The sequence below is a fragment of the Pituophis catenifer genome, unplaced genomic scaffold, assembly GCF_029215685.1.
Source record: "Pituophis catenifer annectens isolate HBS135680 unplaced genomic scaffold, rPitCat1.0.hap2 SCAF_1, whole genome shotgun sequence".
Taxonomy (NCBI): Eukaryota; Metazoa; Chordata; class Lepidosauria; order Squamata; family Colubridae; genus Pituophis; species Pituophis catenifer.
In genome coordinates, this window is record NW_027256881.1 from 113,617,865 (window position 1) to 113,633,150 (window position 15,286).

The 15,286-nt window shown below is 39.9% G+C and overlaps 2 protein-coding genes across 4 annotated transcripts in view; one reads left to right on the forward strand and one right to left on the reverse strand.

Moving 5' to 3' along the window:
• The window catches only part of ME1 (malic enzyme 1), a 112,428-nt gene extending 106,316 nt beyond the window's left edge, over window positions 1–6,112 (forward strand). Inside the window, exon 14 of the mRNA XM_070932875.1 lies at window positions 5,589–6,112. Within this exon, the coding sequence (XP_070788976.1) occupies window positions 5,589–5,756 (168 nt within the window). The 3' untranslated portion in view covers window positions 5,757–6,112. The remainder of the gene's footprint in view (window positions 1–5,588) is intronic.
• Window positions 6,113–7,425: 1,313 nt separating this feature from the next.
• LOC139324558 (RWD domain-containing protein 2A-like) lies at window positions 7,426–14,819 on the reverse strand. 3 transcript variants are annotated; one of them, XM_070954279.1, is made up of 3 exons: window positions 14,676–14,819; window positions 11,788–12,012; window positions 7,426–8,219 (listed from the first exon to the last, which is right to left on the reverse strand). In XM_070954279.1, exons 2-3 carry the CDS (start codon window positions 11,989–11,991, stop codon window positions 7,545–7,547), a joined length of 879 nt encoding a protein of 292 aa, XP_070810380.1. In that variant the 5' UTR covers window positions 11,992–12,012; window positions 14,676–14,819; the 3' UTR covers window positions 7,426–7,544. The 3 variants fall into 3 exon arrangements, with proteins under 3 accessions (XP_070810380.1, XP_070810389.1, XP_070810374.1); XM_070954288.1 differs by having other exon boundaries at window positions 14,672–14,819; XM_070954273.1 differs by lacking the exon at window positions 14,676–14,819 and adding an exon at window positions 12,906–13,318.
• Window positions 14,820–15,286: the final 467 nt, after the last annotated feature.

Sequence of the window (15,286 nt, forward strand, 5' to 3'; positions counted from 1 at the left end):
TACTCATTATTTCCAATTATCAATCAAAATTCTATCTAGCTTAATTCCCTCCCTTGCATCTTTTAACATAAAAATCAAAAACACAAATTTTAAAAATATTCTAACAACTTGATCTAAGTGTTTACCTTACATTTTATCATCACAAATCTTATTTCCCAAATATGTACAACTCTATTTTTATTTCAATTTATAAATCAAAATTTTATCTGTATTCCTTAATCTCTAGACCCATTTCAACGAATCTTTAAATCTTAAACTTTAACAATTACACTTAATTTTCCATATTCTCCTCCATACCTCCAACTATTGTTTGGCTGATTTCTAGCATGTTTTGTTTTGGCTGATTTCCAGCATATTCTCCTCCATACCTCCAACTGTTGTTTGGCTGATTTCCAGTATATTTTATTTTGGCTGATTTCCAGCATATTCTCCTCCACCTCTCCAACTTTTGTTTAGCTGATATCCAGCATATCTTATAGCATACTCTTCCAGGATAACTCCCAACATATTTCTTAATATTTCTAGCATACATTAAATTCAGTCACAATTGTATATCTTGTTTTATCATCCAATAATACATTAATCATTCAGATTTAATCATATATACCATTCTCAACTTTGTTTACAATTTAAGATTAAAACATATTATATCAGGCATATTCTCTTCTTGTTCTCTCATAATCTAATAGGTTTTCTTAGGTTTTTCTCATATTAATATATACTCTTGTATTTTTATAAAAATCTCATTTTTACCACCTTTGCATCAATTTTCTATTTTAATTACCTTCTGTTATTCTCCATCTTTATTATTCTATAAGCACCTCCTGTTAATATTTAAAGTCATTTAAACATTTGACTATTTAAACATCACATTTTAATTTTATCTATTTTATTTCTTCATGTCCCGATCTGTCCATAAACATTCCACTTCAAAATCCGTATTTCCATGTTTGAAACTCTATAAATCACTTTAATTCTTTTGTAACATCTGTTCCATATAAAGTCCATCAGCTTCCCTTCTTTTGTTCCTGCGCCACACCTTTTGTTCCTGCGCCAATTAGTTTAAATTTTAATAGTTCCATTATATTTCTTCTTTCTTTATCAAATCCCACATAGACAGAATAGAAATCTCCAAAATCCAAAAATCCATAGTTATTTTCAAAGATCCAAACCAAATAGTGAGTTAAAATATTTCTTTTTCAAACAGAAGGCGAGTCTGCACAATCCACACTTTCGCTTAGTCACAGCAATCTCCATTTTGTATCCATTATGTAACCATCTGTTTATCTCTCTTCTTTTAACTTTTAAAGGTGTTAAGTCCATAATTATCGCTTTTTCCTTTTTCTCTTTTTCTTTTTTCCCCAAGGCTCAAATCAATTCCAATTTAAAGAGAAACCCAAATTTCTAGTATATTAATAATCAATTCTACCAAGTCAGCCTATAGTAAGGCAAATTTCTTAATGGGTCTTTGTTTCCTCTTATTACTTTGTAGATCTTCATGCCCCACAAACTTACAGCCGCTAATTAAAGCTGGGGGTCTTATTAGTAAAAGTCCATACTTAAGTGTTGCTTCCCGCCAGGGTTGGTGTCACTCACCCGGCTTCGAAGTATCTCGTTCTTTCTTCTTTCCTCCTGCACAATTGTTTTCCCGGCTTCTCACGGCTTCTTGGCAGCCGCCATGGCTGCCGCCCCCCGCCACCGACTCAGAGGATTCCCTCTGGCCTCCAAGGAACTTGCCTATTCCTCTCGGCCATCTGAGGTGCCCCTCTTCTTCCCCCATCCCTGCAGGACAGGTTTGGTCCGTAGACCCATCGGCGGCGGTTCGTCAGTCGCGTTTTTCACAGGACTCATCGGAGCCTGCTATTTCCCCGACTGCATCGACGCGACGCCAAACCGGAAGTCCTGGACTCCAATTTTTCTTATCTGATCTTGTCTTGATGGTGACTCTTCTTTTTGTTCCTCAAGGTTATTCTCATAGCTCATTATGCTGTGATTCAAAAAGAAGTTTCAGTAACAAAATGTATACAATATTGATTAATTTTAATCAAATAATCGTAGCAAACCAAACCTACATTGTACCATTGTTTGACATAGTCCCTGTTGAAACTACTTTGATGTGAATCCATTCTCTTCTGCAGCTTTTTAAGATTGGTCTAAATCTGGCTTGTAACATCCACTTCAGAAAAAGTGGGTGTTAGCCTAGCCTTGCCTTGTCCCTCTTCTTCTCCTTTCCCTTCCTTTGAGGATCTCTGGTAGGATGTATATTCTCTACCACCCTTTTTTTCTTAGAAAAAACTTCCATGGCTGTGGATGACCATCCAGTCAATGAAGTCCCAAGTGAATTCAAACTGACTTTCCCTAGTCACACTTTCTAACATCAGTATTACAAAGGCATGCAAGTTTATCCAACAGGACAAATAACAGTGAAGGGGTCAGTAAAATGCAGTACAGATGTAATTCAGTTGGAACATAAACAAATGGAGATTCAGCCACAAATCTTTGGCTTTTGGTGTAGTTTGACTTACTTTTTTGCTCTTTGGGCTCCATTTTTCATTTTCTACAAGCCTGCCAATTCTTTTATTCTTACTTTGTTGTTATCAGTAAGGAATTGCTTCTCTCAGGCACATCTGGTAATAATTTTAAAGCTGCTTGTCATATTTAATCCTCTTCAAGTTGACAATGCAGACATTTTTAATATTTAAAGCAAATTTATTGTCAAAGAATTTGTTTGAAATCCTGCATTTTTTTTGTATGGCAAAACTTAGTTTACTATATTTTTAAGCAGTGAGAAAAATGGTACAATACAGTGTATTATATAATACAAAATATTATTTCATTCTTAATATTAATGTTAAAATAGAATACAATCGATGGTGTGATTATATTTCACCAATATATCATCTGACATGAAATAGGAAATAACAACATATTTGAAACTCTAACACTGAACTTCATCCCCACAATATTTCAAAAATATTTTGAACTGAATGTGATTGCTACCTTGTGAAGAACTGAATTAAAAATGGGAAACGATAGTTTAAAATCTCCATCTGTGCATCTAATTCAATATATTTGTTGCTCTTCCCATAATTCATATCTGTATTTAGTTATTGTGAAAAACACAACAAAAAAACAATAAAATTTGGTTATTTGAGTCTGCAGGGTTAATAGGGCTAAAGTTTTCCCTATGGAATTTTATTTATCAGATCTCTTTAAATTCATTTAAATGAAATACATTGAATTTCTAAGACTTTCCAGAATAATTTTGCAAATGCATTCTGTCCTGTCATTCCTAAGGCAGTGTTTTATAGAACTTAGGATGCAAGTGGAGAAGTCCAAAGACTTTTATGTAAACATAATACAAGTAGTTCCAAAGATGCTTTTTCAAGAGGCAACTCGTCTTTCTGATTTTTCTTTGAAGCCGTTTTGCTTCTCATCCAAGAAGCTTCTTAGCTCAAGAGCTAAAGAAACTTCTTGGATGAGAAGCGAAACGTCTTCAAAGAAAAGCCAGAAAGACCAGTTGTCTCTTGAAAAAGCACCTTTGGGACAACCATGACCTGGATGACTGAGAATCTCCATAGACATAATGCAAGTAGCCTCATTTAGTGACTGTCTCATTTAACACCAGTTAGACTGAAAAAATAACTTTATGGCCATCCTCACATTTGTGACCTTTTCAGGTTTGTAAAGCAAAGGAAAGCTGATCATAACAACAGTCACAATTTCAATCGCAACCTTTGCTTAATGATTGCTGGCCCCAGTTGTGGTCATTTAATGAGGACTATCTGTTCTGTATTTGAATTGTATCGACGTATATATACATAAATACATGCATACATGCATACATGCATACATACATACATACATACATGTATACATAGTTCCCTAAGAGCCAAAATTAGAATCCTTTCAATAACCAACTTTGCTTTAACACTGGACAGTTTGCAGAAGGGTCTTAATTGTCAACTAGGACCGTGATGGCGAACCTATGGCACGCGTGCCACAGGTGGCATGCGTAGCCATATTAGTGGGCACGCCAGCTCAGCTCTGGGGCGCATGCGCACACCGGACAACTGATTTTCGGGCCTTCTGGGCCCACCAGAAGTAGGGAAACAGGCTGTTTCCTGCCTCTGGAGGCCCTGGTGGGGGGTGGGGAAGACCCGTTTTTCTTTCTTACCTGGCTCCAGATCCTTTCTATGGATCTGGGAAGGTCGAAAACAGCCTTTCCCACTCCCTCGGAGGCCCTACGGAGGCTGAAAGGGCCCATTTCCCGACTCCCGGTGGGACAGGAAGTGACTTTTTTTCCTGTCCCCAGCCTCCAGAGACTCCTAGAGAGGCGCCTAGAGACTCCTAGAGAGGCTCCTAGAGACTCCTAGAGAGGTTCTGGAGGCTGGGGACAGCAAAAAACATCACTTCCTGTCCCACCGAGAGTTGGGAAATGGGCCCTTTCAGCCTCCATAGGGCCTCCAAGGGAGTGGGAAAGGCTGTTTTCGACCTTCCCGAGGTAGAAAGGATCTGGAATCAGGTAAGAAAGAAAAATGGGCCTACCAGGCCATCATGTGCCAGGAGCGGGAGTGGGTGGGGTTGCGTGCGCATGCGCGTGGGCACGTGCATGCGTGTCCCTTCCCCTGCCACCCCCCTCTCCTGGCACGTGATGGCAAAAAGGTTAGCCATCACTGAACTAGGATAACTGATGGAAGATCCAGAAAATTAAACATACAGTCTATTTGAAATATTAACTGTAAGGTTACAATAATCTACATGCATCGAATGCAGTGAAGTTTACACTGTAATGGCAGTCCTGTAAATATTGTTTGGGCATTAGAATGGAAACAATATCTGAGAAAAACAGGATGACAGGATTAAGTACACTGCCAATTATTACATATTTATGTCGTAAAGAGCTGAATGCGCTTGGTGAGTTGGCCCTTTATTGCAATGAATCTAAGATCCCTCTCTTAATTTGAGTACTTTAATATGAAATGCTCCCATCTGAATGAAAGGTGCTTTCTTTTTTTCAAAAACAACTGGAGTATGTTTTTTTTTTTTGAGGAAGAAATGCTTTTTCTTTGAAGATGTTTCGCTTCTCATCCAAGAAGCTTTATCAGTTCTGGTAGGAAAGTGTGTGTGTGTGTGTGTGTGGGGGAAATGGAAGGATTAGTACTGGCAGGATGGCGGGGAGGGGGGGAAGCATGGAAGGATCCTATTTCTTTGTAGTCATTTGGTCATTAGCCATTTCTTTGAGAGCCATTGAGGTCATTTTGGGGATTTATCTGTACTTTCAGGGTCACCTCAATCAAGAGTGCAAATGGGTGTGGAATCTTCTTGGAACTTTTTCACTCCCAGTTGAAATGAAGTTGATGTGAATTAACAGATTATGATTGCTACAGCTTGTAACACTTCATTTCAAAGGGTATGATGCCCAGGAATGTTTTATCTTTTCTTGGACACAACACAGATTTATTGCTCGCTGTACGATGGCAATCTGATACCTGGTTATTAAATTTTGAATTTTCCCTATTGAATATCATGCTGCTGCTCAGGCCACTATGAATTCTAACAATGAAGGACCTGTCTCGTTCTCCTAGATTGCAGAGCTAGCCTACAAAAACAAGACAGCAACTTTCTACCCTGAACCAGAAGACAAGGAAGCATTCATCCGCTCCCAGATGTACAACACTGACTATGAAAGCTTTCTGACAGACTCTTATATTTGGCCCGAAAAAGCAATGAAAATACAGACAAGAAAAGTTTAAGCAGAGAACACAACACTGTAACAATGGAGCACTCCAGAAATGAGTTGATTTCCGTCTTTTGTTAACTCAGAACTCAGTTTTTAGCAGCACTGTGTTTTAAATCTGTGGGTTTGGGGTTACAAATGTTAATGTTCTTTCACTTTAAGCTACAATCTAAACATATAAGCAAATGAAAATGATTTGGGTATAATAATTTCCTTGTTCTTTGGAAGAGTATCTCCTAGATTCCTGCTAGGCAACACTTACGGCAGGAGGAACCTTCAGTAAAAGGTTATTCTTCATTAAGTATCTGTACAAAATGGTGGTTCTGTTAACTAGTTTTGCTATTAAATTCAGATGAACCAATACTGTGGTAAAGCATGTATCAATATGATTATTTAAAGCATGGTCTTCCTTCCTTTGCCAACTTCTCTGTTAGTGTACCTTTCTGGAAGATTTTCACGTATGTTTAATGGTGCCCTCTCAATTCAAGACTACTCTAGACCTACTTGATCTATGGTTGTAGCTTGTAGATCAGTGAGAAGTGTCATTTGGCGAACCTTTTCTGCCACTGATGACTTTTGCATTGAGATCCCCCTCTCCCAAATTTTCAGTGGAATTCAAAAGTTTAAAAATCTTGACCATGAGACAATCCTATTGGCTGCTTTACAGTTCATTGTTGAATGGTGATGATGCCATTTATGGCTTTATATAAAAAAGGCAGTAATAAAGACATTTTCCTCCCATCCTAGTGCATTTTAAGGAAATCCCTAGCAATTCTTTCCTGCTCTAGCTCTACTCAGTGTGAGGGAGTTAGGTTGAAGTTCATGATGCCAATCTCCCCTTTTAAAAATCCATCAAGCTATTCCTGTCTCAGAAGGCATGTTTTAATATTTCTTTGTATCACAGCTGAAGCAGAATTAAATGGAAAACGGTAAAAAAAAAAAAAAAAAAGCTAAGGGGGAGGTGGGGAATACCAGATTTTGGAATTGCAGGACACTCTGTGAGTCTCAAGCCGACTGCTGTCCAAAGATTATGTTCTGTTGTAGTGACCCAATACTACTTGCAAGCTCCAGCAGGTACATCTGCAGTATGAAGTGGTTTCTTCTCAAAATGCCGAACTGATTTGTCTTTCAGAATGCGCAACATAGGAATGAGGTGTTGCTAGGGTTGTGCTACTTCTTTAAAAGAAGTTGAGCCACCGCAACTGGACTTTTCTTTTTTTGGTCTGAAACGTTTCACATCTTATCCAAGTAGCTTCTTCAGTCTACTGTACTTTTACCTGGATAAGCAGTGAAATGTTTCAAACCAAAAAAGAAAAGTCCAGATGCCATGTCTCAACTTCCAGGCAAGCCTGAGAATCTTCTTTAACATACTTTAAAAGATGTACTTAGCCAACAGATGGAGGCTTTGTTAGAATAAGTTGGGTTCTCTGCTTACAAAGATATGGATTCATCTGGAAGCAGTTTATAAGTAGTCATATAAGCCCAAATAATTGGTATGATGGCTGCTTTATGGATTTGAAAACAAGTGCATATTACACGTTGCAAAGCATTTTTTTTCAAAAGGGTTGCTTAACCCTACTACTTATTTTTTATGCTCTGTGTCATGTTCTGCTCTCCAGAGATGTAGGCATTTTGAAATGTATAAATACTGGATTTTATTTTATCATACATTTTAATCACACCAATCCTCCCTCTTTATTTCATACAAATATAACCCAGAACAGTCCTCCTAGGAAATTTGTTCTTGTTTGATGCTTAAAGATTTCAAAACCTTGTCAAGAACCAGAGAGGGAGTGAACTTGTGCTAAGTGTCAGGACTTTTTCCTTCGATGCCAAACAAGATCTGAAATATGTGTTCACTTTGATGAACCTTAAGAAATTCTAGGAATTGACCAAGGTCCATGTGATAGTCATTCCTTAATCCATAATCACCATGAGCTTGAAACTGTAAATCTTCAAAGGTCTGAAAGAGACGGAAACTTTCCCCATTTCCTTCTGCTTCTCCCGTCTCAAGATGCTTGCAGGAAATGTGTTTCCAATTGGGATATCTAATAATACGCCAAAACTCTTCAGAGTTTTCTTTCGTGCCCTCCACACAAATCACCCCAGGCTTCCCAGCTAGGCAGAAACCAGTCAGATTTAATTTCTTTGCATATTCAAAGATCTTTTTCCTCAGTTCTTGTCGGTATATGTGATGGCTATAAATCCACATGCGTTTAAATGGTGCTTTAACTATTTCTTTCCTTGTCGTTCTTTCACAAACTTCACTGTTTTGTACTCTGAATGTATGGTTATCCTGTAACCACCGAACAGCTGCACATATATAAAGTTCTTCGGGCTCCAAAGTAGCAATATAAGACCTAAGGTCTTTATTGAGCTGCAACTGTTGTTGCCTGTCCAATGTATTTGATCTCGCAAAAAGTTGTGGTGTCACGTAGGGGTAACTGTGAGGCAATTCCACCTGCAAATCTACAATGGCCTAAAAAGGGTGAGAAAAAGACAAATAACATATTTTGTACTTAAGCAATTTTGAGGGGGGGAACTGTATAATCAAGGAAATACAGGAATCCAAACCTGAAGCAAATTCATAAAAAAAAAATATTCCCTTCATACAAATATTTTGCATATCCTATATGCCATAAAGGATAATTTTTATTCATTTGCATACAGTACATGTTGTACAAGAACAAAAGTATACCAGACAATTCTATATACTGTACATCCATCACTCAGTCTTTTCATGCACGCCCTCGCACTATAGAGCTCTAAGTATGGTTACTTACAAGTTAAGATTACTGCACAACACACAGAGCTGATATAATGTACAAGTTCTTGAATCCCTGACACAGGTAGTCCTTGACTAAAGATGGCAACTGCGACTGGAATTTCCATCACTAAACAATGTTGTCCATAAAGCGTGACCACATCCCTTACCGCAGCAATCCTTGTGGCCCCAGTTGCTGCGGTTAACCAAATCTCATGGTTATTAGTGGAGCAACATCCTGTTGGCTTTCCCACAACCAAAATTAATGGGGAAGCCCACAGGAAGTTGCAAATCCCATGCCCGCAGGCAGGTAATTTATTTCTGGATTAGGTAAAGTTTGTGCTTTTATAATCAGTGTGATAACATTAAAAAGCTAGTTAGCAATAACATCAGCATAGAAGATACAGTCACCATATGACTATTGTGATTCTTGATTGTATATATAAAATTGAATATGAATTTTCCTTTACTTCTGCAATCTAAACTTATGGCACTTTGATCTGTCTTCCTGGTGGCAATTCTTCTTTTTCTACCAATTTTTCACCAATCTCAGCTTTTTTTCATAGCTGATACTGTTTTTCTATATAAATCAGGTTATATTACAAAATGACATAAGTTAGTCATGTCAATTTAGTTAATTGATGTGATATCTAAGCATACACATTATTAGCCCTTAACTTCAAAGGCAAAGATACAAGCCTTTAGCAATGCTGAAGTTTCTAATTCTAATGTTCTGTTTAGTGAGGTGACCTCTGATACAGTACAATTTCCTGGGTCTAGAACAATGATGGCTAACCTTTTTGCTGTCGCGTGCCAAAAGCGGGGGGAGCGCAGGGGGTTGCGTGCGTGCGTGCCCACACCCATAATTCAATGCGCCCTGCCCTGTGCTTGCGCACACGACCCCTCCATGCTCCCCTTCCTTTTGGCATACGATGGCACAGTGGGCCCAGTAGGCCCGTTTTTCACCCTCCCCAGGCTCCAGAGGCTTTCTTGGAGCCTGGGGAGGATGAAAACGGCCTTCCCCACACCCCTGGAGGCCAGAAACAGCCTATTTCCTGACTTCTGGTGGGCCTGGAAGGCCTGAAAATCAGCTGGCCAGCATGTGCTTGCATGCCGGAGCTGAGCTAGGGCAACACTTGCATGCCCACTGATATGGCTCCGCGTGCCACCTGTGGCACGCGTGCCATAGCTTCGCCATCACGAATCTAGAATATATCATATATTCACAACTGCAATAAGTTCATCCTCACAATATGTTTATTTCACTGTAAGATCATGGTTCTCCACTGCCTAGAGCAGGGGTGTCAAACTCACGTCACTGTGGCTTCACGTGACGCATCGGGACTTTTCCCCCCTTTGGTAAACCAGGTGTGGGCGTAGCCAGCACGTGACGCATCTGGCCCATGGGCCGGGAGTTTGACAGCCCTGGCCTGAAGCAATAATCCACAGGGATACAATTTGAGGGGAAAAGACTCAATGACACACAGGTAGACTTTGGTTAACAAGACACTGGAACCAGGCACTCTGTTGCTAAGCAACACAGCCATAAAATGCAACATCACTTGACCATGCTGACTTAGGACAGCAGTTCCAGTTGCGATCATTAAGCGAATCCCGTAAGAAAATTGTGATGTCATGTGATCACCAATTGTGACCTCGTCTCCATTGACTATTTATTAGAAGACAGCAGTGAAAGTCAAAACCAAGGTCACGTAACTGCAACGCTGTGACTTACAACTGCAACTGGTTGCCAAACACCCAAATTGGGATCATATGACTGTGGGAAAGGTATGATAGTTGAGACTTCAAGCAGCAGTCCTAAGTCTCCTTGTTTGGTGCTATTGTTAACTTTGAATGGGCCCTGAACAAATGGTAGTTAACCGAGGACAACCTATACTTACAGGCTATAACAGAAAAATGTTTAACCTTAAAATCGGGACTATCTACGCACGGTCACTCAGGCACTCGTCACTTCTCGTCTGGACTATTGTAACACTCTCTACATGGGGCTCCCCTTGGGGTATACCCGGAGGCTCCAACTGGTGCAGAATGCGGCCGCGCGGGGGATTATGGGAGCGACGGGGCGCTCCCATGTGACTCCTCTCCTGCGCGAGCTGCATTGGCTTCCGGTGGACTTCTGGGTGCGCTTCAAGGTGTTGGTTATCACCTTTAAAGCGCTCCATGGCTTAGGGCCGGGGTACTTACGGGACCGCCTTCTGCCACCAATAGCCTCCCACCGGCCAGTTCGCTCCCACAGAGAGTGCCTCCTCAGGTTGCCGTCGGCCAGACAATGCCGGCTGGCGACCCCCAGGAGGAGAGCCTTCTCTGTGGTGGCACCTACCCTTTGGAACAATCTACCCCCAGAGATACGAGTGATCTCCGACCTCCGGACTTTTCGTCGGGCCCTAAAAACTTATTTTTTTCAGTTAGCCGGTCTGTCCTGATTTTATGGTTGGTTTTAAAATTTGATACGGATTTTAAATTGATAAGTTTTAAATTACGGGCCAAATTTATTTAATTATTTTAAATCTATTTTTAACTTTATGTATAAATGTTTTTATTTTGGCTGTTCACCGCCCTGAGTCCGAAAGGAGAAGGGCGGTATAGAAGTTTGAATAATAAATAAATAATAAATAAATAAAATAAAAAGAGAAGGTGAAACAAAAACTGTAACCTGTAGCAAGCAACTATTTTATTTAATGCATTGTTAAAACTGTTCTGAAATCAAAGCACCATTAGATATGTTCAAGCGAAGACTGGATAATCAGGATGCTTTAACTGGGATTTCTGCATTGAATAGGCTGGACTTGATGCCTAAATGGCTCTAGAGGAACGGCTCTACATCATAGATCAAGATTTAAAGTAGAAAAAAACAAACTTCAGAAATGGAACAATTTTCTTCAATAATCATGTAGATGGTGACTATCTTGAGGTCCCAGATACATAAGTTAAAAAAAAAATACCCAAAAGAAGTCTGTAAAAATATGACCAGTGAAGCTGCATTGTTAACTAAAAAAGCTTTTAGGCTATCTACATGGATATCTTCAATGTCCTTGCAGACAGGATAGGGTATTATAGTCATTTATTTAATCTTTAAATGCAGTACTATAATGTAATCTACAGTTGAAAAAAAAATGACTAAGGCAAAATCCAACCAAGCATGCATTAAGGCCTATTGGTTAAAATTAGTAATTTTACTGAGATTGATTCACAAATGTTTACTAAACTGAAGTACAATTGGAATTCCTCAATAACAACAACCTATGAAAACAGATGGCCTCACCTTGGTTTCATTTATAGGAACAGCAACTGAATACTCAATTTTAGGCGGGAGATTTTCAGTTATATTGTTCAGGTACCTCTGAATATTCTGGAAAACATTTTCATCTTGAAGAGTTATCTCTCCTTTATTAGGAAACATAGATAAAAGCATTTCCAGTTCTGCCACTTGAAGCTCAAGACTGTCTTTTATGTTGCTAGACATCATGACAGATGCAACATCGGTCACCTAGAAAAAAGAGAGATCAAATCAGGTAAAGTTTCCTTGTTCTTGCCAGGATCGTGTCAAAAAAAAAAAAAAAAAAAAAAAAAGACAGTTTGGAGGGCCTGATTTTTTTTCCAGCTGAAACCTTTATTAGGGCGGAGGTTCATTCTCTGAGCTTGTGGATTGATTTCTCAATGTTTTGGTACCAGGCTAGGTAACGAAACATTCAGAAACCAGCCCACAAGCTCAGAGAACGAACCTCCACCCTAATCCTACACCCAAGCAACAGATATTTGCCACTATCACAAACATTTCTTTATGTGTAATCTGTCCTTAGATTTAGGCATTAGTTGTAAGGAGTTAAAAGAGGTTGTACAGTGTAGAATCAAGTCCCAGCAGAGACATTATGGAGAAACACAAGAAATAAAACAAGAAATAGAAAAAGCCCTTTAAAATTGTGGAAGCATAGATGTCCTCCTGGTTGCTCAAGAGATGCAAAGAAAGAACGGCTGCTTGGAAGGTACTAATCAAAAGGCAAAGGAAATGGATGCCAACCCTCAGATTGATACAGTAGTCCTCTATTAATGGCCATGAGTCCAGTGACCATTTGAAGTTAAGACGGTACTGAACAAATGGTGGTTACGATCACCATTGAAGTATATACTTAGGTACTATTTTTTATACTGTTCCAGGTTTCACATGTATTAATGGCTCCATTAATACATTTAATTTAATGTAATTAATTAATTTAATTAAAATTTAATTAATTAAAATGTATTTTTAGTATTTGGTTGAACAAATGTTTTCCTTTTCCACGATTTTGTTAGCCAATTCCTCATCTTCAGATCTTTTGTCAACGATATCTCAAACATGTTAGTAGCAGTCAACATGATGTTTTTTGTTTTTATTATTCATACCTTGGTATTTGTATGTTTTTCCATTCATTCATTCGTGAGATTTGTTTGCCACCCATTTCACCATGTTTGTGATTTGATGATTATTTGTTCTTGTGCTGTGGATATTGCTTTTAAAAAATAATTTGTTTGTGTTGTTTGGCTGGACGTCAAAATGTCCATCGGTTGCCATCAAGGAACAATGAGAAGCATGGAGAGAAAAAAAAAAAAATAGAGAGTGGCTACACTGGAAGAATAATGTGTTTTCAGTAATTTTTGCACTGGATCTTTGCAGGCTGGCCAAACCCAAACAGGAACAAGTCAGTGTTCTGAGTTCAGATGAGAAATAAAATAAATCAGGGCTTGTAAACAAACCATGGCTTGTCACTGGGGTTTGCTGTCTAAGGTACATTTTGTTATAATCACAGATTTCATAGTCAGATGCTGTTTAGGGCAACGGAGATCTTACATTTTCATTATTGCAGAGTTCATATATCCATTTAATTTGGTGTCCTTGTTGGATGCAGTCCATTTAGAAGCTCAACATATCTAGTTTCCTCGTAGCTTCTGCTGTAAATGGTAAAAATCTCCCCTCATCCCAAAAACTAACAAATCTTTGCTAAATAGATTTACACAGAATTGTTCACAGTGAGCTGAAAATCCAGGGAAGTCATATTTAATTATAAAATGTATAAAACTTCTGTGACTCTAAGTTGGCCTAATCAAAACAATTGCCTCTTCAAGTCATCCTGTATCAGGTTTACCGTGAAGGTTAACTGAGAAGAAAATTCCACTGATTTTCATAAGCAGCCCAGCTCCCTTAGTCTCTTAATCCTGGCTACTAGCCCACAATGGAGCAACCGATAAACCACGCTTGTCTGCATATGTTCAGTCTGTGAGCTCTGCAAAATGAGCCCCGTGATGGAGCTCCTCTCTTGGTCCTCCTAGAAGGCAGAGTCCAATCGAAGTCCTCTTTGGGCAGGATCTCCGGACTCCAACACTCTCCCGCTCTTGCACTATTCCGTGCATAATTGCAACACCAAATCCGAATGTTTAGGAAAACTCCAAAGATGGTAATAAAGCAGCCCCCATTTCTAGGGTTACTAGATCTGAGCTGCAAAAATCTTCCCTCCACAAGGCAGAAAAGAATAAGACGCTCCTACATCTCTTTGCCACCATCTTGGGGTCATCTGGTAGCCCGACTATTATTATACGCCTGTTACATGCCTCCAGGTCATATAATCAATTCATTTCTCCTTTCGGGAAGTTGTTGCTGATATTCTATTTGGTTTGATCTAATCCAATACAGGTAGTCCTCGACTTACAACCACAAGTGAGCCCCAAATTTCTCGTTAAGTGAGATTTTTGTTCAGTGAGTTTTGTCCCATTTTACGACCCTTTGTTGCCTCAGTTGTTAACCGAATCACAGCAGCGGATAAGTTAATACTTATCTGGCTTTCCCCAATTGACTTTGCTTTTCAGAAGGTAGCAAAAGGTGCCGACGTTACCCTGGGACACAGCGACGGTCTTAAATATGAGTCACTTGCCAAGGATCTGAATTTTGATCATCCATTCATGGTAAATGCTGCAGCGGCCGTAAGTGTGAAAAGCGGTCATAAGTCACTTTTTTTCCAGTGCCGATCTAACTTCGAACGGTCACTAAACCAGCCGTTGTAAGTCGAGGACTCCCTGTAAAAGGGGAAGGAGGCCCATCGGGGAAGGCCAAGCTAAAGAAGATGTGGTCGTTAAGCAGTTTTGAATTCTAAGCAGAGCCCTGACTCGCCACTAACCCACTTTGCCGCCTGAGATTCCTGCCCGAGCTGGCCGTAACACCCAGGAGTCGAGCGACGCGCTTGATTTCAGAGGACCACGTAACCGACCGGCCAGCTCACATCACCGCAGGCGAAGGACGTGAGCCGGGAAGCGCCACGCACTCCAGCCCCGGGCGCGGCAGGCGGAGGAGTGGCTGGGCTCTGGAATGGCGCCTGGGCGTTGATCGAATGTTGCAACACGCCTCGTTCTGTCCCCCCCGCACGCTCGGCCCGCTGATTGGTGCATCCGGGAAAGGCGAAAAGGAAACGTGTTCTGAGCCGATCCCGGAAGGGCCCTTCAGAGGTGGGCGCCGTTCTCTTTGCAAGGACCTCTGCAGGTAATCTGGTTGCTTGGGTGGGTTTGATCGTGGGTCGTTCCAAAAGATAGGGGAGGCTTTCTGCCCGCTGAGGCTTCATGCGCGTTAGAGCCTTGTTTTTATATGCACCAAGACAAATTCCTTGTCTGTCCAATCACACTTGGCCAATAAAAATTGACTATTAATGACTATTAATTTCCGTGTCATATAATATATCTGGGTACATGCATAATTTTGTATGTATGTGTATGTATGTATTTAGTTAAGTTTATGTAGT

Coding starts and splice junctions, on each gene's coding strand:
- LOC139324558 (XM_070954273.1), bottom strand. CDS start 12,929: ATGGAAAAACATACAAATACCAAG. Junction 12,013..12,905: donor AAAAACATACAAATACCAAG/GTATGAATAATA, acceptor TCTTTTTTCTAG/GTGACCGATGTTGCATCTGT. Junction 8,220..11,787: donor TTCCTATAAATGAAACCAAG/GTGAGGCCATCT, acceptor CACCCTTTTTAG/GCCATTGTAGATTTGCAGGT.